Source organism: Gekko japonicus, unplaced genomic scaffold (assembly GCF_001447785.1).
Source record: "Gekko japonicus isolate JY-2015 unplaced genomic scaffold, Gekko_japonicus_V1.1 scaffold211, whole genome shotgun sequence".
In the NCBI taxonomy this organism is placed as follows: Eukaryota; Metazoa; Chordata; class Lepidosauria; order Squamata; family Gekkonidae; genus Gekko; species Gekko japonicus.
This window is the reverse complement of record NW_015164187.1, coordinates 1212086-1235963: the sequence shown is the minus strand read 5'-3', so window position 1 is coordinate 1235963 and position 23878 is coordinate 1212086. Positions and strand designations below refer to the sequence as shown.

Below are 23878 nucleotides of genomic sequence, written 5' to 3'. Positions count from 1 at the left end.
TGCCCTGCCACAAATTTTGTTAACCTTTAAGGTGCTACTGGACTCCTACAGCTTCATGACACTACCTGGCATGGGGGGAGAGGGAGGGATTGCCTCTTCCTGGAAATCAGAGTGGAAGGGTCTTGAGCAGTGTTCCCTCTAAGCTGAGTTAGTGTGAGCTAGCTCACAGTTTTTTAGCCTCTAGCTCACACATTTTAGTCTCAGCTCAGGAAGGGTGGCTCCAGAGCAAACTAATTTATGCAGTATCCAAATCGCTTGCTCACAACTTCAATGCCAGTAGCTCACAAAGTAGATTTTTTGCTCACAGGACTCCACAGCTTAAAGGGAACATTGGTCTTGAGCCCCACTACCCTATTGTAGTACACAGGAGTGGGTTGTTGTTATTTTTTTTAAACTGGTTTATAAATTTATCAGCATGTATATTTTGGCATTTAAATTACATGTGACAGATATATGCACTTTAATAATCAGTGTTAGCACTCTCCAAATATTAAGATTTTTAAAAGGCATAAGCAACTTGTACACGAGTACAAACGTAAAATTGTGGTGCAGTAACAGCATTAGTTCTCTACAAACAAAATAAAAATATTGTGACACCTTTAAGATTAACATCATCATGTTTCGTGAGCCAAAAACCAGTGTGTCGAATGCATAAACTGTAAGAAAATAAAAAAGTTAATTAAATTATTAAGGGTGGAAACAGGCGCAATTGAACGTAGCGACATTTACTTCTGCATAAATACGCATATCGGGAAAAGACAATAATTTCGGCAAGAAGTTACAAGACGTAAATGTCACCCTGAACTTTTAAACTTCGACCTTTCTATTGTGAGGCGTCATAATTTGAGATTTCTCGCGAGAGCGCTACCGATCGTAAATTAGTCTGCGTTGGAGAAAACTCCAGGAACCTCGGATACACTTCCATAACCCATGGTTGAACAGCTCTCGCGACAATTGCTGACTGGCACTGGCACAGGCTCTTGAGCACGTCAGGATTTGTGCTGTCGAAATCTCGCGAGAGCCCGTGCAGAGACCTTTGGGCATCCCCGTATCGACTGCGCGGACCCTCCTCCGAGCGCCAAGACGCGGCGGGCGCCATTTCAGGGAGCAGTCGCTTCTGCTAAAGCCTAGCGTGAATCTTCTTGTTCGGAAGCTTCCCTGGCTTTGGCTTTTCCCGTTTATTTTATAGAGACCCACAGTCTTTTCCTTGTTTCCTAGCCGCTTTCGTTTACGGAAGAATTTCGCCGTTGTGGGGGCCCGACACTCCCTCCCTCCACAGCACGTCCGGAGCCAGAGCGAGCAAACAACGGTAGCGGCCGCCTTCCTCACAGACACCTGAGCCAGAAGCGCGACTCCCGGCAGCGCAGGTAACTGGCCTTCGCCTCTGGGCTCCCCTTCCTTGGCTTCTCTGTGGGGGCGCGAACGCGTTCGACTTGGCTCGAAGCGAGTGCGGGCAAGCGCTCCATTGTGTGAGGCCTTCTTCATGGCGGGCATGTCGTTTTCCCTGACGTGTGCCCGAGCCTGGCCTCTCAAGACTTGGGTGTCCAATCCCCTCGGTTATGCGCAGGTATAGGCATCTGTTATGCAACCGGGGGAGAAAAATGGGGAAGCAGAGTCATATGGGAGGAGGGTTCTTCGGATCCTTCCGAGTGAGATTTTACGGGCCCCGGTGGTTGTCGCTATCCAGATGGTAGTGCTATCTTCTACCATAGAGTTCCTAAAGAATTTTATCCACTGCTTTAAATATTCCTGTGGGAAAGGATTTAAAACCTCTCAATAATTGCTCAGCAAGGGCTAATGATCATCAGAGAGAATAATGGTGATTAGTAATGGGAAATTCGTAGCAACTCGGAGGGGAGTAGAACATTTGTTTACCACGGGGGTAATTTGTGGAGCTTATTTAGCGGAAGTCAGGTGGGTGGGAGGGGAAACGAACCTTGCCCTGTGTCTTCAAAGGTAAATACATCAGGATGCGTGTAGTGGTTTTGTGACACCCTTTAAAGAACGTTTGTCAAGGTGGATAGATTTTAGTCATGTATTGTTAACCTTTCTTAACGTCACATTTTTCACTTTAAAATTAACATATTATTTGTCTGTTCGAACAAAACCATTGGCTTGTATTTGACAAAGCCTTTGTGCTATGTAAGAGTATTAATTCAAAGTTTTAGATCATGCTGCCTTTTATCCTGTAAAACGTATGCTTTGGTGGAATGTGTGAGGGTAACCAAAGGAAAGTCTTTGAGTGCAAGGGTGATTGGGCTTGTTTGTCTTGAAACAGCCCTTCTGCCCACACTATATGCTACTTTACTTTGGCTGTTGAGAGGTGTTTCTAAACGGTATTGAAGTGGTGATGTAGTGGTCTAGTAAGACGAAAGGGTAAGAGTCCCCACTGTTCAGCTCTTGGTCTAAAATGTCTACCCTCTACAAAAGTAACAGTTCAGTAGCTTCTGTGCAGAACTGTTTCCCCTGCATATTCATATTCATTGCCATGTATTCATAATACATAGCTATGTATTCATAATTTGCCATGAAATAATACATCTAAGCTAATTTAGCATTTTTAATATTTTGCAACAAGGTTCTGCCTTTTATATAGCAAAATGCAGCTTTTAACTGTGACAGAAAATAATAAATTCTTTTTAAGGTGTCTAAAAGCTAGGTTTTTGCATTCGGGTAGGAGCTGCCCTGATTAGCCAGGCCCTGTGCCAATCTATGTCTAGTTGAAGCTATTCAGAGTGGTTGCACCGCTGAATGTGTTTTAAATGTACTTTACTATATTATGCTGCCATCGATATACTAATGGTTTTAAATTGTTTAATATGTATTTTATACAAAAATGTATACTGTTTTGTTGTTTTTATGTAAGCTGCCCTGAGCCTGCCTTGGCGAGGAGGGCGGGATAAAAGTTAAATAAATAAAGTTTCTGGTTTAATTGAATTTTTAAAAAATTATGCATGGTGCAATTGAAATGTTTTTAAATCTAATGTTTTTGAAAATAGATTCTTAAAAGTCCACCATGTTTTTAAACTGCATATGTAGTCTTTTTTTCCAATTCATAATTTTTATTCTTTATAAACAAACAAACAACACAACAATTTTAACCTTATGTCAGTAAATATAACAATACATAACTTTAGGAGAGCATATTAATACAAGAAGAAATAAAGATCATATATTTTTAATAATTACAGTGTTAAAGAAACAAACATATTATATAGCAACTTAAAAATGTAACAATTTTTCATAGTAAGGATTTTTCGGTACAATACCACTGTTTGCCAAATATTCTAATATAGGAAACCAAGTTGCTTGAAATAATTTTTGTTTACTTGCTGTATTTTCCCCACAGGTATTTGTAGAAATTCGGCTAAGCACAAAATATTCCCAAAGTTTATTTTGCCAGCAATATGATGGAGCTTCTTTTGCTTTCCAAAATTGCTGCACATGTAGTCTTTTATGACACAGTTTGGTTCATTCGTGTTTGTATATAATTGTAGTAAAATGCTCTTAATAGTACACAGTAACACTTGAAACCTTCTGTTAAATACCGGTAATACTTTGAATTTTGTGTTTTTTGCTTTATTTCTTCAGAAGTAATAGTTAGATGGTCAGGTATAGGTGGGCATGTTAACTGAGTGCTGCTCTTAAAAAAATACTGGGCTATCTATGTCGCTTCTTCCATTTATGCTTTGGGAAGATTAGTCGTCAGCAGATTGTGACCTTGTATCTGAGGTGCTTTCTCCAGCCTTCTGTTAACAATACTTTTGTGTGTATGTGTGTGAGCCTTTCATTGCTACAGTAACCCTTTACAACAATGTAAAACTGTGGTGTTGGCTAATATTAGCCCTGGGCTGCAGTTGTTTGCCAAAACATCACAAATATTTAATTCAGATGCAGTGTGAAAGCATGGTTTGGTGCTACATGAAGGAGTTTTTGTACAAGCCATAGCTTGCTATTTGAACTAGCAAATTATTATTTGCCCTTGCCTTCTAAACTAGGTTTGGAATCTGCAAAGTGGTAGCTATTCCTTGAATTGCAGTTACATGACTAATGGAGGAAATGTGCTATCATAAGCCTTGTTCATGTGGCATCCAATCATGTTTTGTTATTAGATCTCAATCAGTTTGGCAGGTTTGGCTTATTTAAGATTGAAAGGGTGTCTTCCAACTCATATTCTTATTCCTCTATGCTACGTCATTCCCATTTAGGGTAAGAGTTTAATTTTCAGAAGTTTTGTCAATGAAGCACATTTTTTCGTTAGTAGTTTGTATATTTTATGTTTCCATCTTGGATGGAATTAAATCTGTTGGGGAACTTCTTGTCCCTCCAAAATAGCAGTTGTTATTTTGAATATGCGAGGGAACTGATGTGCCAATATCCTAGGGGTATGCTACCACATATAATTAAGCTTTTCAGATAAGAAATTGATCTTCAATATGTAATGGATATTACTTCTATATCAGCCTCCCCCATATTACTGTTTTCAATTATTGGCATGGACCTATGGATATAACTTTGCTAGATATATTTAATAACATTTCTGAAAGGTATTTTATATTTTGAAAGCATGTTTTGTACTTGATTGAACAGATCTTTAGTACTTGAGATGACAATTTGGTGTAGTGGTTAAGAGTGGTGGACTCTAATCTGGAGAACCAGGTTTGATCCCCCTCTTCTCCACATGCAGCTAATTCTTTCAGAGCTGTTCTCGCAAGAGCAGTTCTCTCAGAGCTCTCTCAGCCCTACCTATCTCACCCGGTGTCTGTTGTGGGGAGAGGAAGGGAAGGTGATTGTAAGCTGCTCTGAGACTCCGAGTGAAGGGCGTGGTATAAATCCAACTCTTCTTCAATTTGCCACTTGTGGTTATAAGTTCGAGCAGTATAATGTGTTGGTCATCTTGGAATTGTTGTTCTTCTCAAATATCGAAAGAGGAGGTAGTATATTTTAGTGACTTCCTTTTTTGTTTAACTGTTAGCTGTTACAAGTTTTCTTGTACTTTTTATGAGCTATGTTTGACATCATTATTAGATTTCCTTTTAACTTTGTCTAGTCCTACTTACTTTGCCTGTCACAGCGTCTTAAAACATGACCAATTCTGGAATTATCCATTGCTGGACATAATCTTGAATAATAGCTTTAGCCTGCTGTTTCCTAATTAAAAGTGTTTCTGGTACATGATACCTACTTCCTCTTGCCATAAAGCTATACACAATTATTGGGTCAAGCTGGAAAAACATAAAATGTTAATTTTTTAAAGCAAATCAGCTTTCTCTAAAATACAGGTTTTTCCCCCATGCCACAGTTATATTTTCAGATAGGTATTCCTTTCTTGGGGAAGTGGTGTATGTTCTCAGTCTTTCTGCAGTTTGAATAACATGCTGCTGTTTGATCAGGTAATTGTCTTCAGTTGCAATATTTTTTCTCGTTTCCTGTCTTTGATTTGTTCACAGTCCTTGTTTTCAGTAACTTTTTTTTGGTGTTCCAACTTGGTCTTGGCAACAGATCCTTTACTAGGAATTTATTGATATACAACACGTTTCAATCAGGACTGCTGTTGATATTGGACACCTGTTCTGATTTGTTGCAATCAGGTATCAAAAGTGAGTTGTGCTTCCTGAATTAGGAATTGTGCTCTATAATCAAGTCTGGGAAAGATTGTGGTTGTCAGAGTTATGGATTAAGGCCGGGCTTCTGTTGCACTTCTCCCAGATGCTACAGTGGACCTCTTTCCATATGATATTGCCATGTTTTGCATCATGTAATTGTTTGCTTCTAATAAAAAATGTTAAAGTCACCAGTTAAGAATTGCTAGTAGTGACTCTAACACTTGAATCTTAATTGATCTGTTTAGTTTGATATGGCATAATTTAGTCAAACCAGTATCTTTTCATAGGCATAAGGGTAATACTTCAGTTATTATTGGCTGCAACACTAGATATAATAGTTTGGTAATCCCTTTTCCCATTTCAGTTAAGTACTTTTTTGATCAGTTCAGAAGTCTCTGAGTAGCATGCTATCAGCAGGCTATTAGCTGGTCCTATGCAAGAGGTTCTGGGGTTATTTATTTAATCTATTTTAAATGTTTGACCCAATAAGTCAGTGATTCATGGTGGATCTCATGTGATGAGAAATAAAAATTTGGGAGGCACTTCTAATCTGAAGCTGTAATGAGTTTTTTCCCATTAAAGGGATGTTTTTCTCACACTTTGGTGGAGGTAAAGGAACAACACAATGAATTGTGGGTTCACAGTTCTAGGATAGCTCTTCTGTGAATTTTTTTAAATGAATAAGTTGAGTAAGAAGCATTAAAAGTTCCACCAAATGTGTGTATTAAATGAGCACCCTAGAGGAAGTTCTGTGGGAGGGTATCTAGAAGAATATACGTACCTTCAAGAACTTGGTTTCATTCCATATACAGAAAGTTAAGTGGACCAGCAACTTGTTCAGCTGTGAGGATCATTATTTACCCTTGGTTCAAAAAGCTTGATAATAGCTTACAAATCAAATTTAACACGGGTACTTTAAAATGTTCTTCCTTGTTTTGCTTTTAGGGGTTGCTTGAGGCCTGCGGCCTGTATGTTGCTTGCCCATTGACGAAGCCTGGGCTCGTCATGGTACAAAGAAGTTGAGAAACCCTGCTGTAGAGCAACTGCAATATGAGCTGAATGCAGTAATTTCTGTGTGAAATCCTGTTCTATTTAGCCAGGAAGTCTACAGAAGATTGTAATAGTATGTTGTAGCCTTTTAACAGTTAGTCGACTTTAAGGGGGGGAATACAGTCTGCAGCTGATTGTCTCAAACAAGCTCTTCTGAATGTCTTCTAAAACTTGTAAATCTCTAAAGCAGTGAGTGTTTAATAGATCTGAATAGCAAACATGCTTGTTTGTAGGGTGCTTCTTAAAAATATGAAGTAAATCCAGTTTTGCAGAGAGCAATAGGCAAATCAAATACTGGTGTTTACACCACTTATTTGGCTGAATTTGCTAGTTGCTTGCATGAGCTACAGTTTTGTCACCTAAGTATCATTAAATGTCTTGATGTTTGTTTCAAAACAATGGTTAAGTAGTTTTCTTAACTAAATAATTTTGTTCTTCTTTCTAGGTGTCCTGAAAAATGGCTGATGATATTGATATTGAAGCAATGCTTGAGGCTCCTTATAAGAAGGTGAGAAAATGTGCTGTAAGGTCTTTAGCAATATTCATTTAGCATTATTCATGAAACTACTGCTGAACTGTAAACTAACATCCCCGGAGCCCTCATGATTTATCTTATTGGACGTGCGTTACATGTAACTTACAAGTAACTATATGCTGTTAATGTAATTATATTGTGCAGTAGTTTCACTTCAGCGTGATGAATAAATGCCCATCTATCTCTCTTTGTAGACTTGCCTAACGATATCTCACCTCTACTCCCATGAATTCACCTTTGATTCCAGTGTGAACTGTCAATCATAAGGTAGTAATTGAGTGACGTATCGCTGTACCGTGGTCCCCCTAGGTAAAACTCAACCGACCAACAAACAAAAACACTCTCCTAAAAACTACCAGCTCCATTTTGGTATAGCAACAAGGTGAATGCAATGGTTTGGGCAAATAGCAGGGTTCCAAGAATAACCTCTTTCCCCAAGTTCATGGCAAGCAAATCTTAGCCTGCTTAATGCAAGAAGAGTGACTGTTCTTCTTTTAAAGATAGACCCGTGATTAGTCTTTAACAGGACAGGTGGCAATCAGCTGTTGTGCGAAAGACCTTTCCAAAATTCTTGGATCCCTGAATAGTTCACATTTTATTAGAAGTGTGGCAAAGTATCACAGTCTACTATTCATTGTGGAAGTACACTTCTGTTTAGTTATTCAATTTAGAAACTGCTCATTTTGTTATGATTTCTCTAAATTTCTGAATGTTTAGTACATAGGGTCAGATCTAAACAGACACTAAAGTGACGTGATTCTTTAGTGTGGTCTTTTTTCACCAGATGTTAGTGAAACTTGAATTTTGCATGCAGTAGCACTGGCTTCACAAATTTATATAAACTTAAGTAATGTAGCAGTTGAACTCATGGTGTAACTGGTGTGATAACTACAATAAACTTAACAACAATTAGTAGTCTATTCTGGAATATGCTTAGTGCAGGTATGCGGTATCAGTTTTGAACAAGTCTTTGTAACCTTTTAAAATTTGTGTTTAGTTTTATATAATTAGTAGTTATGTAATATTTTGAAATGAATCATAACTTGTAATATTAAGAATCATGTGTGCTAGTTTAACATGGATATTTTCCATGTAAACAGGTATGGAAATAGGGAATATTTAGGCTGGACTGGTTGGATTATTGATGACTGACTTGGGAGTCGACGTTACTAAAGCAGTGTGAATCCCTGTTTGCTTCAGGGCGAGATGTGTGACAGAGGTGGCATCAAGCTCTTACAGTCCCAACCCTCCAACGAAAATGGGCGAAGATCTCAGGAATGGCATCGGTCACAGGAAATCGATAGTGGCTGGCTGCTAGCTTGGCCACTTGGGGCTTAGGCAGAGATATAGCCTTGGTACTGGTCAAAAGGGATCATAGTCCATGAAAATTGCTTTTAAACATGAAACTTCCTTTTTATGTTTTATTTATTTAACCACTTCAGTGCTGAAAACTACAGGATAACTTAAGTCATGTAAGGAAATATATACAATTTAAATATTTTCATAATCAGTAATTTTTGTTTTTATAGCTTTATTACTTTAAATATAGCAGCAAAGTGGTTAAACAAGTCTATGTAAATTATTAGCCCTCCATTTTAACTGTAAAATAATTTAGTATTAAAAAATTTGTTTTGTATTTTCTTATCCCTATTCCCATTACCCTTTTGACCACTTGAAATGTTTCCACTTCGTCCTCACGATGTTCTTCTATCAACCCTGCTTAGGATGAGAACAAATTGAGCAGTGCCAATGGCCATGAAGAGCGCAGCAAGAAGTAAGTCTTTACTGTTTTTCTTTAGTGTATGCCTTGGCCTTTCAGAATTAGTAGGTGTGGCAGCCAGTCATTCCCTCTCACAGTTTCAGGTTTGCAGCCAATATATTTTGAGTTATTTGTTGCCCTGTAGGGTTTACAAGGCAAGAGATGTTCAGAAGTAGTTTGCCATTGCCTACCTCTGCATAGCAACCCTGGACTTCCTTGGTGGTCTCCCATCCAAATACTAGCCAGGGCCGACCTTGCTTAGCTTCTGAGGTCTGATGAGATCAGGCTAGCTGGGGCTATCCAGGTCAGAGCATTTCGAGTTATACCCAGTGTGAAAAAAGAGGTACTACACAGGAGATACATAGAGTCCTTGCTGTATACCTTGTTTCCAGTGCTTATGTTCCACTGTTTGTTTTTTAAAAAGCTAAAGGTAGTTCACAAGGATCAGTAAGTCTAAAAATATCTACAAAACCTAAAGCAGCATAAATGTTTGCTTACTAGTGTTATGACAGCTTAAAAGCTAAGTGAAATAGATTTCTTGTATTAACTTTTGTAGGCAAGAACCCCCATCATGTAAAGTGAGTTCCTTCTCTTCCCCTGTGGTGCAATCTTAATATGAACTAGTTGTCACATGGCTGCTGCTTAAGGGGGAAAAATGGTTGAGAGCTTTGACTGTGGAGCACCTAGCATTTTGACTAGTTTGACCCTCAGAGAAGTTGAAAAATCAATAATTTTTTTAAAAAGAGAAGAATATGCTGGTACTTGTATTTGCAATTGCTTCTAGTGTAGCATTTAATTTACATTTTCGTAGGCAGCTGTTTTCCATAAATGTGTTCGCCCTTTTAAATTATCATAAAGCATGTGTGCAAAATTCAGAAATGTAGCATATCTTATTGATTATACTTGTAAGTGCCTAATGTGTTTTGCCATGTGCAGGTGAAGGCAATCTGAGCTGGGAAAGTACTTTCCCTGTGCAATATTTGAAGAACAATTTGAAACCTCTAATTACCATCCATTAGGCTTACTTTTATAAAGTGAAAACAGGGTCCTTTTTTATGGGTGAAACTTTTCTCTTTCTTCCCTGTCCAGTTCAAATGGTGGAAGAGCAGTTTTCCCCACCTTTCTCATTAGCAGATACTTTCTGTGTCTAAATCTGTTGCGTATTGTGATTAGCATAATCACTTTGGAAGCTGTTTACTGTTGCATTGGGTTATCAGTGAAATGTTTTTATTGAAGAAACATGCTTGAGTTTGTTCACCGCTTAAGGCTCAAAACCATTTAAAAAGTTGCTAATGTTCCATAAAGTAGAAGTGTTGTTGTAGGTCTGCATTACAAAAGTGTGCTCCCCATATGAGTTCATACCAGCTTGTATTATGGGAAGTGCCTTTACTTTGGATATATTGGTAAATTTACCACAGTGCTCCCTACTCTAATGTTTGCCTGGAGCATTTTAATTCTCTCAGTTGTTCAGAGTGGTAATGATGGTAGTGATATACTACAGGAAATATGCACAGACATTTCACCTAAAATAATCTTACAAGAGAGCTGTTTGGAGTTGCAAAGCATCAATAGTCTTGCAGTCAGCTGCCCAAGAACTAGCCAAGCAATCTCTTCCTTTCAACCAGCCATGATCAGTTGGGGCAATATTTATTTAACTGCCTCTTTGATGCTTATCTTTGGTGATGATGCAAGGCTCTACATTCTGTTCCCAACAGGTAGGAGGCTATGAATAGTATCTAGCCCATGTTTTCTACTCTGAGGAGTAGTCTTTGCTGTTTCTCTCCTCATACACGGAACTCCGCATTGCTGGGGGGGGGGGTCACCTGAATATCAGAGGCAGGCATTTTGGAGAGTTGTGTGGGTTGCCGTGAAGGGAGGGGAGCAAAAGAGTTCCATAAGCAGAATTTCTCTCTGTGTGATTCAACCCTTTGTTAAGCCATTGGGTAAACAGCTGAAATTACTATTTTTCTCTAATTCACGTCTTTAGCTAGCCAACATCCCCAGTAACCTCAGACTAACATTTCTTGGCAGTATTTAATGTCTTTGTCAAGAATTTAAAGGAAGTAAAGTTTGGAGCCATAACTTGGAAACCTTTTGCTTAATTTGTGCTCAGAATGACTAAAGAGAGCTCCACAATGAAATTTTGGGAATAATTCTGTAAAAATGCTGAATAGATGGTGCAAAACATATGTAATATGTGAAATTCTTGTTTTTCAGACTTAGCTTATGGATAAAATTGCATATGGAGCCCAGAGTTTTGGCCCACCTGCTGCATATTATACATCAAAGTTTTTCCCATTTAGTCTATCATCAGGTACTTTGCAATAGTTGGCCATCTCTCTAGTGAGGTAATATATCTAGGGCTAAACATATCCCTCTCCTTCCTATCAGATGCATACCTCATTTTAATTCCATGCAAGATGTATGGTTGCATGAATATAGCCAGCCTATTTTTAATTGACCCCAGCATGTGTTCTCTTGGGAGAATTTAGCTTAGTGATAACATTGTAGAAAATAATCTTACACAAAGCTAGTACACATTAAAGTATCACACACTATTACAGGTAATTTTAAATATCACAGTGGAAATTTGTTTCAGTTTTCATAGCACATTAAGAGGCAGGATCAAGGAAATTGTGCAGGGCTATTGCTATGGCATCCTATCAGTGTACAATTGGTAACTAGTAACATTAACAATAATTATGAACTGCTCTTATGTGGGGCTTCCCAGTGGCCTCCTATCCAGGTGATTGAGGTTGTCTGTATACTGTTATTGTCAACAAAGTGACAACATCTCAGCTCTCAGATAATTTGCTGGGCTTAGGAATACATTCATTTCTTTGCAAAGCACTCAGACAATCCTCCTTAGTCTCATTAGACACACCTCATTCTGAACAATGGAATTAGCTGCCTCTCTATGGTATCCTATTCCTTTATCTGCACAAGTCTATCCAGGGCAGCTCCACCATGGTAATAAATTGAACATATTTTTGAGCTGCTATAGTATGTTGCCTTCTGCATGCTGAGATGATGGACATCTAGTCATCCATGTGGCAAGTACATATTCTTTCTAAATATCAGTTATGACCTACATGGGATGGAATTTGCATCCTGCTATCCAGAGAGTGCTTCATTATAGCAGCTTGTTAACTTCCTCTTTTGTATTTGTTTGGAATACCATGCATCAGTGACATGGTCTCCTTGGTTAACGAAGACACTAGGTATCAAGCATGACTGATAACCATTGATTAAGGTTTTTTTTTCATATATTCACTTTTGGCAATATGCTGTACATAGTGCCCAGTGAATATTCAGTCAATGAACCCCCAAGCATAAAAGTGATGCTATTCATGTCATGGAGAGAGTGTTAGCCTTGCCTACAGTTTTCAGATGGTCTTTCCACATAGCGTGTAAAAGAGCTTTCTGAAATTCTTATATGTTCTTACCATGAAGGAAGATTTTCTACTGAATATTTACTCTTCAAATATTTTTAATACCTTGGGGGTGACAGTCTTCTTGGTTATGTCATTCCTAACTGCTTGCTTATTGATATTGATCTGTGTCAAATACCTAGTATCTTTAATCAACATCCATATATTTATCCATATATTTATAAAATGGGGTAAGCTTGGCCAAGGTCAGTCAGCTGCCTGCAACTTACCAAAGCTGAAAGCATTATGCAGTTCTTTGATAAAAGCACTGAAGATTTATACTACTTCAAAATCACTAGCAAAGCAATGTTGACTTTGCAAGAAGTGAGTTCTTAATTTTCTTCTGTTGAAATTTTCCAGAGTACCACAGGATATAAAACTGCTTCCAACCAGTAGAACAAGATTTTTATTACAGTTTTCTTGTGTGGTCTATTGGACATCTTGGCCAAGTTTCTGGATGCAGCACAAAATAGTATGTTTGTAAACAAAGCAAAAACCCATTGCTTTTGTTTTATTTGATTAGATGTTTCTGGGTTAAACCTTTTGAGAGCTTTTGGGAAAGCCTCTTTTTGAATTCATATGTTGACAAGATTTTCTGTTTTGCATACACGTGAGATTGTCCAATCCGCTCTGAGCCACATTTTGTTTTTTAATCATCAGTTGCAGGTTGGTTCAGTAGCTGAGATGTTGAAGAGATGTTATGCCTGCTTTGAATTGAATGGTCCTGACTTTTGTAGTATTCTAGGTTTGCTATTGGTGGATTTTTGATTTCCTTTGGATAAAGTGAAAAATAATAGGCATAAGATGAGAATTGCAGCTTCCTGAAATAAATAACTAAAAGATGGAAACTAAATGTTTTGCTTTGACAAAAGGGAGAAGGATTTCAGTCATTTTAATAGAAGACCCCTAGAAAGCAGGTATTTTATTCCATCTTGATGGGTTCTTTACATTCTTGACCACATTCTTGACCACAAATCAATGGAATTGAAATAAATATGGATTTATTAGATACCTGGATTATATATTGGAATTTCATGATACACTTGGATTTCATATCCTTTTATGTTGTCATAATAATGGCCATTCGGAACAGCATCTCTGATCTTGGCCAAGAATTTCTAACCTAGTCAATGTATTGCAAAACTCAGCTTCACAAACGGTTATGTATATTTTAGAGTGACACACAGGTGTAGAATTCCCAAAAATACACTGACCAAAAATATTTGCTCGAGTTAAAGCAGGTACACAATATCAAAGGTAGTAGTAGAACAGTTAGACCTCCATTTATAGTTTCTCACTGACTAGAAGCGGTAAGAAATTTTTCCATATTGTGACTGCTTGTTCTTATTTAGGAAATTAAATTTCCATTGTCCTGTAAGTCTGTTGTGTGTGATATTTTTGTATAAGCTTTGTGTGTGTGTGTGTGCTATTTCTCCAATGTTGCCACTAACCTGGGAAAAACTACTTTCCCAGGAGAATACATGCTGTCAATAATTGAAAAGTAAATTGTTCTGAATACTAATTTTTCTGTCTGCTTTGCTGGGGTAGGAGGGCTTTTAAGTTAGGGTATATATTTTAGAATGTTTTTTTCTCTCACACTGGGGATTCAAAATAGCAAAATGAAATATAAAAATAAAGATTACAAAAACATTCATACACCAACAACTCCCCAATACAGACTTAAGGCAGGTAGTGAGTTGTAAGGACATCCTAAGCGGTTGATGGTTCCACTGGTACAGTAGTATACGCAAGACCACATGCTAAGAGCCAAGGGTCAAGAGCCCCTTTGGCTCTTGCCCAAAGTTTTCATCAAAGGCTTGCACTTCCAGCCTAAGTTGTAAATTAGCTGCAGAAAGGGAGGGACTAATGTTCAGCCCAGGTTTTATTCAGCTCAATTTCTTCCATCGTCTTCAAGGAAACAATTTTTATTGACTTCATTTATATTCTACTTTTCCCAGTGGGGACCTGATGTGGCTTACAGTGTTCTGCCCTTCTCCATTTTATCCTCATTAACAACCCTGAGAGGTAGATTAGCAAGCTTCCATGGCTTTGAACCAAGGTCTCCCAGATCTTAGTCTGACCCTAGCCACTAAACCACGGTGCTTTAGTGTGGTAGTACTGATAGATGGGGCAGGAGGGATTTTTCTGCTTGAAACATTACCTCATTGGCTATATTGCTGACTGTGGAAGAGTACTAGTGTGTTAATAGTTCTTAGAGTTTCAGATGAGGATGTGGGAGATGCAGATTTGAATGCCCTTACTGCTTTGGAAGCTTGTTGAATGACGTTGATCCAGTCATACACTCTGAGGATAGCCTATCTCACATGGTTGTTGTGAGGATCAAATGGAAAAGTGTAAGCTGCTTTAGGTCTCCATTAGGAAGAAAGGCATAATATAAATGGAGTAAATAAATGGTGCCTGATACTCAAGGAAATGTTGCTGTATAATATGTAGCAAGTGGCCAAAACTCCGGAGATCATAAATAATTTTATCCGTTAGCGAAGTCTGACAAACATGAGTTTCACATGCTCTGTGCTATCTATTCAGCGCTTTTACAAAGTTCCTTTATTATAGACATTTTCTAGTCATCTTAAACCCATGCCCCGATATTATACCAAAAAAAAATGCAGGATGAAAAAAAAATGTTTTAGTGCTGTGCCCTTAAATGCATCATGATCAGTTATCACTTTGCATTCATTGATATGGAACACAATAAGTAATCTTTGGCTTTTTAGACAACGTTTGCAATAATAGGTAGCCTGTTAGGTGTATTTTGCAAATCTGTTGTACCCATGCGAACAGTTATAGTGACTGATTCCTTCACTTGGGAGTGAAGTACCCTAAATGATCCTTGCTGCCCCCTCTGCTGGCTGGGAAAATAGAGTAGTCCAGATGCCCTTGCACTTGCAAAGAACAAAATTTAAGTAATCACTGTCTTTTTCTAGGGAATGATAGTGTTAAAGAGCTTTGACCTGATCTTCCTTGCTATATAGCAGTTGACTATTCTCATGGTGTTGCAGTACTGTACTGAAATATTTGTTATAAGAATACTGCTGTTATTTATGCCATTTGTAAACATAACTAGATTATGAAGTAAATAATCTTGAAACTAAAACCATTACTTTCTGTGCAGGGGAAAAGGTATTTGTAGAATGTAAACATGGCAAATGTCACAATCATTGCTATAGTTTGAATTATAATCCCCTTTTAAGGCTGTTCAAATGTCTAGCAGACTAAAAAGCAAATCAGTATTGCATAATTTAAAGCACTTATAAAGTGGTATAGGAATGGGAATGAACTCTTGTTTAGAAGAGACATGAAAAGGAATGCTGCCTAGATTTTTGGTCTTATCACTTCTGTCCCTCAAATTATGGTTAGTGAAAATTTCAGATTTAATGACAGTTTATTTAATTGCACATGACAGAATTCCCATATACATCCTAATTTGGGGGAGAATGGGTCACATGGCTTAATCCCCAAAACTGGAGGCAAATTTAGCATGCTTCACTAAATGCCACCTCTGCTAACTGTGTCAAGCTCAGCATCATCCTGGAGGCAGTTTTACTACAGGTGACTATGACAAAGAATTAATTATGATTTTTAAAATTTTATTTGACATTCTTAATGTGTATGTTGCAGTATCTTACAGAATTAAAAAATAATGAACCCCCAAACTCTTGTTTAAATTGGTTGTAAAGACAGTCACTGGGCTCTTAGGTTCTAGCTGTACCAGAGGAACCATAAATGTTAAATTTCTAAAACTGGCTACCCAACAGTTCCTTAACCAACTGTTTTCTTTAAGTAATGGTATGTAGTGCAAACTCTCAGAAATCACTTCTTTATTACCTAGAATTTTTAGGTGCAAAGGAATAGAATCTATGATGAATAAAATTTCAAAACAAATGAGAACTTCAAAGTAATAATGGAGCCTGTTTCATGAAAGCAGTTTTGTCCCTACTGTCTTTTCTGTGTGTGCAAGGCATAGTTCATAGTGTCTGATGGTTGCAAAAACAAATAATACAAACTATTGTGCATTGATATATATGCATACTTTTATTAAGTTAAAAATGCTATGTCTTGCTGCAGTCCTTGTGCTTGTGTAAGCAGAACAGCACCAGGTACTTCTTGTTTGTGTATCACTGGATCCTAGCTGTTAAGTATTGTGAGATGCATTATGTTTAGATACTGGCACCTAGGACAAATTGAGTACACACTGCTAGAAAACTACAGTTAAAAGCCATTTATGGCACTGAAATTCAGAAATCAATCTGAAAAAATTGAAGCTAGTGTAGTAATTGAATGAACACTTTTCTTAACTCTTCAAAAGCCATATAGAGAACATAAATAATATGGACAAAGATTAACATTTTTAATGTAATTGCATCTAGCCTTCTGGCATGACATAAGGTTACCTGTTTGTAAACAGTAACATTCCAGAACATTTGGCACCCAAATTCCATAGGACATTTAATTTACTTTTAAAAGTATTTCTGTTACTGTTTAAAGGACCCTTAACAAGCAAATAGCTAACTTGAAGTGGGTTAAACCATTGGCTGTAATGGGAATAACTCTTCCTCCATTTGGAGCATAATGTCCTTATGGTGCACATCTAGTGTACTCAGGCAAGAATGAAAGGAAAGTCTCACTAAATGTTCAGGAGAGAGTAAGTTGTGATTTTCTGCAAAAACAACGTGGTATATCTTGGTTACCTGATACTTCTTATGTGTTGTATCTTGCTTACATGGTTAATGAAACCCCTGCTTAATCTTGGAAGGAAATAGGCATTTAAAGACTACGGCAGCAATATATTAAGTTGACGACATATGCAAATATATTTAAATGAGTTTGTTGGCTCTACCCTACTTGAAAATTGGCCTAGTGTACATTTATTTTAGCTTACTTCTATATCACCTTTCTACTCAAACATAGTTAAAGAAAAACTGAAGTATAGTTATAGAGATAAAAATGTTTAAATATTAAAATTTTTTAAATATTAAAAAAAATTAGGCTGCATTATTAAAGGGTATCAATTAGACATTAATAGCCTTCCAGAATTAAAAAAAAGTTTGAGACTCCTCCAGAGGATCTGCATGTATCGTATCAGTTTCATTTTGTGGAAACTGCAGCTTGGGGAAGCAGCTAAAAAGACTTTTCCATGGAACTCTGCCAAATGTATTTCAGATAGAGTAGGTTTCTGCAGAAAGTTCTTACCTACAGGTTGGTTGGGGTAGGAGGCCCTTCAAATACTCTGGACCTAAACTGTTTAGGACTTTTGAGGTCAAAAGGTGCACCTTGATTGGACTTGGTAGCAGAATAGAAACACAGTTGATACAGTTCCATCTGGATATTACCAGGGCCTGTTAACTGGCTCTTCATGCTTGCTGCCTTTGAAAACAGGATACCTGAACATGTTGTGTTTTCTTGCTCAGGAGAAAAAAGAGCAAGAGCAGAAGTCGTAGTCATGACAGGAAAAGAAGCAGAAGTAAGGAACGCAAACGAAGTCGTGAACGTGAGAGGAAAAAAAGCAAAAGCCGAGAAAGGAAACGCAGCAGAAGTAAAGAACGCAGACGTAGCCGTTCTAGAAGCAGAGAACGTCGTTTCAGAGGACATTACAGAACTCCCTAGTAAGTTGTTTTTGAAGAAAAAATACATTTTAAAACAACTTTTATAGTAATATGAGCTTTACCTTAAATTCTATGGGTATTTTTATCTTGGGCTGATTTTTTTTAATCATTGGAAATTGAACTATTCAGGCCAGTAATGTAGCATCTGCAGTAATATGACCATAGTGGTATGACAGTATCTCGGTGGTGGTGATTCATAATTGGGTTATTGGTGGTGATTCATAATTGAAATATCGGTGAATAAGCTTGATTTTAATAGTACATCTCAAGCCAACAAGTAAATTATAGGCTTGTTACATGTATGCAATGTTTAATATTACTTTCTTTTTTTACATCTAGTTCTGGTCCAAAATTCAACAGTGCCATCAGAGGAAAGATTGGCTTGCCTCACAGCATCAAAATAAGGTTTCCTTTTCTTATTTTACTTTGGGCAGTTAACTGACTATGTTAATATTTATAACTTTCATAATTCTGCGTATTTTCCCCCCATAGCAGACGGCGCTCCAGGAGCAAAAGTCCATTCAGAAAAGACAAGAGTCCTGTGAGGTATGCTTGAATTCTGCTGTTTAATTTTAATTAGCTATGCAGTGTTGAATGTTGTAAGGCATTCCAGATGCTTTCTTTGCAAATCCTATTCACAGTTGCAGCTTCTAAAATCTACTTTCAAACTATTTATATTGATGTGCTACTTACAGATTGTGTTGGATAGTGGGCATATCTGATGGTTCAGAAAGAGCGAATACATGCAGTTATTGTTGTACTGCATAGCAGTGATACTGACGATGCCCCAAACACTGAATGGCCAAAAAAACAGCAAATAACAACTGTGTACTGCACAAACCCGCACCAAAGTTAACAAAAAGAGCCTTCAACACACAGGTAATTCAACACATGTAATCCATCATAGGAAAATACAAAAGTCCACAATATCCCAAAGGGAAAGAACAAAGTCCAGAATAGAAATTTCTCAAAGGGAAACAATGAAGTCTGGAATAGTTATCAACACTTTTCCTAGGTATTGTTCAGTGTCTCTGGTCCTTCCTCAGGAACAAAAAGCCACTACAGGAAGTCTCATTGCAAATTCTTGACGGGCAAACTTTATTCAGTTTCTGTATGGGCCAGGTCTCCTAAGCTTTAGAAAGCACCTACCAAGGTTGTTATTATGTAAGTTGGACCAAACATGCCTCCAAACATACTGACGATGCCCCAAACACTGAATGTGCATATTCTTCTTGTTGGTACCTTTGATTCTGCTTATGCTTAGTTGTCCTGTGGTGTGAAAGGCAACTGTGTTACACCTCTGGGGTGCTAATGGCATTTTATTGGCTTATTAGTTATATACTAACATGTTGACTTGCAAAATATTTTCATGCAGGGAGGGAGAAGAAGGGCAAGGTAAGAGAACTTTGGTCCTTTTATCTGCCTTCTTGCTCCATGGTGATGGCTCCCACAAAGCAAGAAACTACTATCTTGGGTACAGGGGATAAAGCTGACCCTTTCCAATTCAGCCCCAGGCAGCCAGCATACAAGAAGATGCAGGTGGTGCCTGTATCCCGGGAGGTTGGGACATGAGTGGTGAAGCGAGTGGGCGACAGAGACAGAACAGAGCCACTGTGTTGACCTTTGCTACCTTAGTCTTTCTGGCCACTTGCTTTCATCTTAACTGCCAGATTTTGCTAGTTGTGTCTTGCACATCTTTGTGCTGCCAAATCCAGTGTCCGTGCTTTCCCTATGTTTGTTTGGTGAGATTTTCTTGCATAAATCAGAGTTCCATCAGTATTTAGGAGCTCACTCCTGACTTCTCCTTTGTAGTATTTCTATACAGTTTGCCCAAACAAGGGGACCCTTATTTGCAATAAGAGTGGAAGCAAAGGTGTAACTCAGGCATATGTTATGTAACCGCTGAGTGAATAAAGCTTGGACTTTGTATCCATACTTGTGACAGTGTCACAGCTAAATGGAAGTTTTGGAGATGGAGAAACAGGTACTTTAGGGAGAAGGATGGGGGAAATCCTGTTCTGAATGTTACCCAAATGTTAGAAACCTATACATATGTGTCTCAGCTCAGGATTATTTTTTGGAACCATTCTGCCAGGCGTATACCAGCATCCAAGATTTGATCTAACACCACATCATGGGTTGCAGATTCTTAGAAATAAACAGGTACTATTTCAAAGTTAAGAATCTATTAAACAGAATAATAGCAAAGGTAATTAGCAGACTGAATACATAGTTGGTAACACACACACTAGATAACTGTTCTACAAGTCCTAAACTAATAAATCCTAAGCGAAGCAAATGTTACTATTCTAAGGAGAAACGGGGAGGGAGAAGAAAGAGGAAATTAGACATATGAGCCTGTCCTGATAAGTGATGTGCAGTAAGGTTTGTCAGAGGAAGGAGAAAGCAGCATTGGTGAGAGAGGGGTGGGGGAGCAGAGTGCTGTCTTTAGGGCACCCAGATTAAGCAGCAGGGCAGATTAAGAGTAGCGCACATTCCCCACCTATCTGGGGATTTAGATCCAGGTGCCAGAGCCCAATACTGAGATGTGACCCAATAGCTAGAACAAAGTGCTGGGTTCTCAGGACTATACCCCAAAAGTATTATGATGGGGGGGAGTAAGATATTTCTCAAAATGGATTAAATTGAAGCTGAAAATTTAAAACCATTGGTAGATCAGTGGGTAATAGTTACTTGGGAAGATATTGTCTAAGGAGGGTGAAATTGGGGGTGTTGTGTCATCTTTGATGCGGTTTATAGCCCAGATGAAATAACAGACTTAGGTTTATTTGGTTCCCGTTTGGCTAGATTGAATTCTGGTGAAAACATAGTGAAAGGGCATAAAGATATGAAAGTCGGAGATAGATATGTTGACATGTCAATCCTATATCTTGGACAATTCCTGTTGGTGTTTATATAATGGCAAAATCAGTTGCACTTCGCTGCACTGAGATTTCTTTCTGTCTCCTAGGTTGTAGAAATAAATACCTTTCTACTATTCCAAACTTTGGGTGCGGCCAAATTAAGAAATAAAATAAAAAGGAGGCATAGGATCTGTGGAGGGATCCCAGCTATGGCCATATGTGCTGATCTGAGAGCTCACTCCCAGCTAACGTGGGAAATCAAAACGTTTTGTAATGGCTTTCTTCAGTCTCAAAAATAAACCTTTATTTATGATTTCTTAAAGTATGAAAGTGCCATTATGCTTATGTGCTGGAAGATCCTCAGAAATGCATGGGATGTGGCAAGGAGACTGTGGTATGAAGGGATCCAGGTTATGGTTAGAGTATACTGTTAACTTGCTTAAAACCTAAGATGGTATGTGCCTTGCCAGTGCCTGGGTTGGAGGACCTGGAAATCCTATATAACCTCTCAAGTTTAGGGGTGTGCAAAAAAACAAACACAGCTGATTCGGATTAGGCCGAATAGGCAGAATCAATTTCAACTGGCAGAAAGACTCCCACATGTAAATTTCGGCAGTACAAGCCCATTAGGGAGTCTTTTGGCCAGCTGAATGTCAATTTTGGGCCAATTATATCCTATGGGCCATTGAAGTAAATGGCGAAAACATGGGGTATATTCTGGGGGCTGGAGGGGAGGGGGTTTGAGGGAGAGGCTCCAAACTCACAGGGTAGCTGCTCAGAGCCTCTCCCCAAGAGACCAACCAAGTTTCAAGAACATTGGACCAGGGGGTCCAATTCTACAGGCCCCCAAACAGGTTGCCCCCATCTTCTCCATTGTTCTCTATGGTGGGGGAAAAGTTGCTTTTTCCCTATGGTGCTGTTAGTGGCTCTGGGGGGGAGGGGGCTTGAGGGAGAGGCTCCACATTTTCAGGGTAGCTTTGGGAGCCTCTCCCCACATAACCCCCCATGTCCCAAAGCCATTGGACCAGTGGGCCCAATTCTATGGGCACCCAAACAGGTTACCTCCATTACCTCCATGAGGCAGGCAAGCAGGCAGCACCCAGCAGTCAGTCTCTCCTACAGAATCTCAGGGAAAGTGAACTGTCTTGGGAGGTGCTTGTTTGCCATGAGAACAAGTGGCACACTCCAGAGCAAGTGGCACTGTGGCAGTGCAAGCCCAAAAGACCAACAGGAACAACATTTATATAGGCCCTGCCCTGTATAAATTGATGGTGCAACTGCATTGGACCACTCAGACTACACACACCTAGAAAAGAATACTTGTAGCACTGGAAAAAATACAGTGATTAACACATGGAATTCACTACCACAAGAGGTGGTGATGGAGGCTGGATCAGGGCAGTGGTCCATTGGTGGCTGGTGTTCAGGAGTTTTTTTTAAAAAACTATAAGGAATCCAGTACTATTAAAAGAGGTGAGGGGGTTGCCCCCCCCCAGCACCAGAGCATCACTTGCCCCAGAGACCAAGAGTTCTTTCTTATCTATAGCCACTAGCCACAAGTGTTAATCCATGTGTTAATCACTGTTTGGGTGAAGAAGTACTTCCTTTCATCTGTTCTAACTTCTACCCTGACTGCTCAGCAATTTCATTGAATGCCCATGAGTTCCTGTCTTGTGAGAAAGGATGAAAAGTACTTCTTTCTCTACCTGCTCTATCCCATGCATAGCCTTGTAAACCTCTTATGCCATTCCTCAGTCATTGTTTCTCAAAGCCAAGATCCCCAAGCGCCTTAACCTTCCTTCATAGGGAAAGTGTCCTCTTATCATTGTAGTTGCCCTTTTCTGCATTTTTTCCAGTGCTATAAATATTCTTTTCTAGGTCTCTGTGCCATTGCATAGCCTTGTAAACCTCTTATGCCATTCCTCAGTCATTGTTTCTCAAAGCCAAGATCCCCAAGCGCCTTAACCTTTCTTCATAGGGAAAGTGTCCTCTTATCATTGTAGTTGCCCTTTTCTGCATTTTTTCCAGTGCTATAAATATTCTTTTCTAGGTCTGTGTGGTATGAGTGGTCCAATGCGGTTGCACCATCAATTTATACAGGGCAGGGCCTATATAAATGTTGTTCCTGTTGGTCTTTTGGGCCATTTTTGAGGGTGCATTCGGTTTAAACAAACCGAATGCACATCCCTACTCAGGTTCCTTGAGGAAAGACATACAGGATGGAAATCAAATGAGTATTTGGTAGAAATTATTCCTGTTCTCCATTGTAAGTTTAGTGCTTTTGGGAATCTTTTTTTCTTGCTTCCCCACAGTATCATGGTGCATTCATGCATCTCCGAGGGGTTCTTTGGCTTTCCTCTGATCTTTCTGAAACCTGCCTTGTTCTGAAGTTTTGGAAAAGGTTGCAGTAAAGCCTGGATGGCTTTGGATTTCTGGCCCATACGGCAGCCGTTTCCTATCCCCGCTGCTGGGAGGCATTTATTTTAATAACACTAGAATATTGTTATACTAGTGGGTGTAGCAGGTTCTCTGAATTCCCAGCTTTCCGTTTTTTTAAAAAAGTAAGTCTGTAGCCCCCTTTCTTGCAGAGATGAAAGAAAAGGCATATCTTCATAAGGGAAGGGGACCAGAGACTTTCTTTAACAAAGAAAGAAAGCTGGGAATTCAGAGAACCTGCTACACCTACCAGTACAACAGTAAATTGACATAAGAATATTCTAGTGCCAATTATTTTTTTATTGCAAAACGGCTAGTAGCCTTGGGGGCAATTCAGGGGAACCAGGAAAAGCTGTCATTTCAAATCATAGAACCATAGAGTTGGAAGGGACCTCCAGGGTCATGTAGTCCAACCCCCTGCACAATGCATTGCTGCTGTACTTCAACTGCAGGCGCATCAACAGTGAGGAAGCCACAACATGCTGTTCCTGTGTGGAAGACTTCCTTGTTAAAGCTGTGTATGTGGTATATTTGAGAAACAACTTACATTTGATTTCTGTCTTAGAACCTTTT

At 38.8% G+C, this 23878-nt stretch overlaps 1 protein-coding gene across 2 annotated transcripts in view; it reads left to right on the top strand.

The window, feature by feature from the left end:
* The first annotated feature begins 1051 nt into the window (after window positions 1–1051).
* RBM39 (RNA binding motif protein 39) overlaps window positions 1052–23878 on the top strand; it is a 42220-nt gene continuing 19393 nt past the window's right edge. The window contains exons 1-6 of one of the 2 annotated variants that reach the window (XM_015408229.1): window positions 1052–1367; window positions 7102–7164; window positions 8916–8965; window positions 17811–18005; window positions 18345–18410; window positions 18501–18551. In XM_015408229.1, the coding sequence (XP_015263715.1) occupies window positions 7114–7164; window positions 8916–8965; window positions 17811–18005; window positions 18345–18410; window positions 18501–18551 (413 nt within the window). In that variant the 5' untranslated portion in view covers window positions 1052–1367; window positions 7102–7113. Of the gene's footprint in view, window positions 1368–7101; window positions 7165–8915; window positions 8966–17810; window positions 18006–18344; window positions 18411–18497; window positions 18552–23878 lie in introns of both variants that reach the window. The other variant, XM_015408228.1, reaches the window with a different exon arrangement.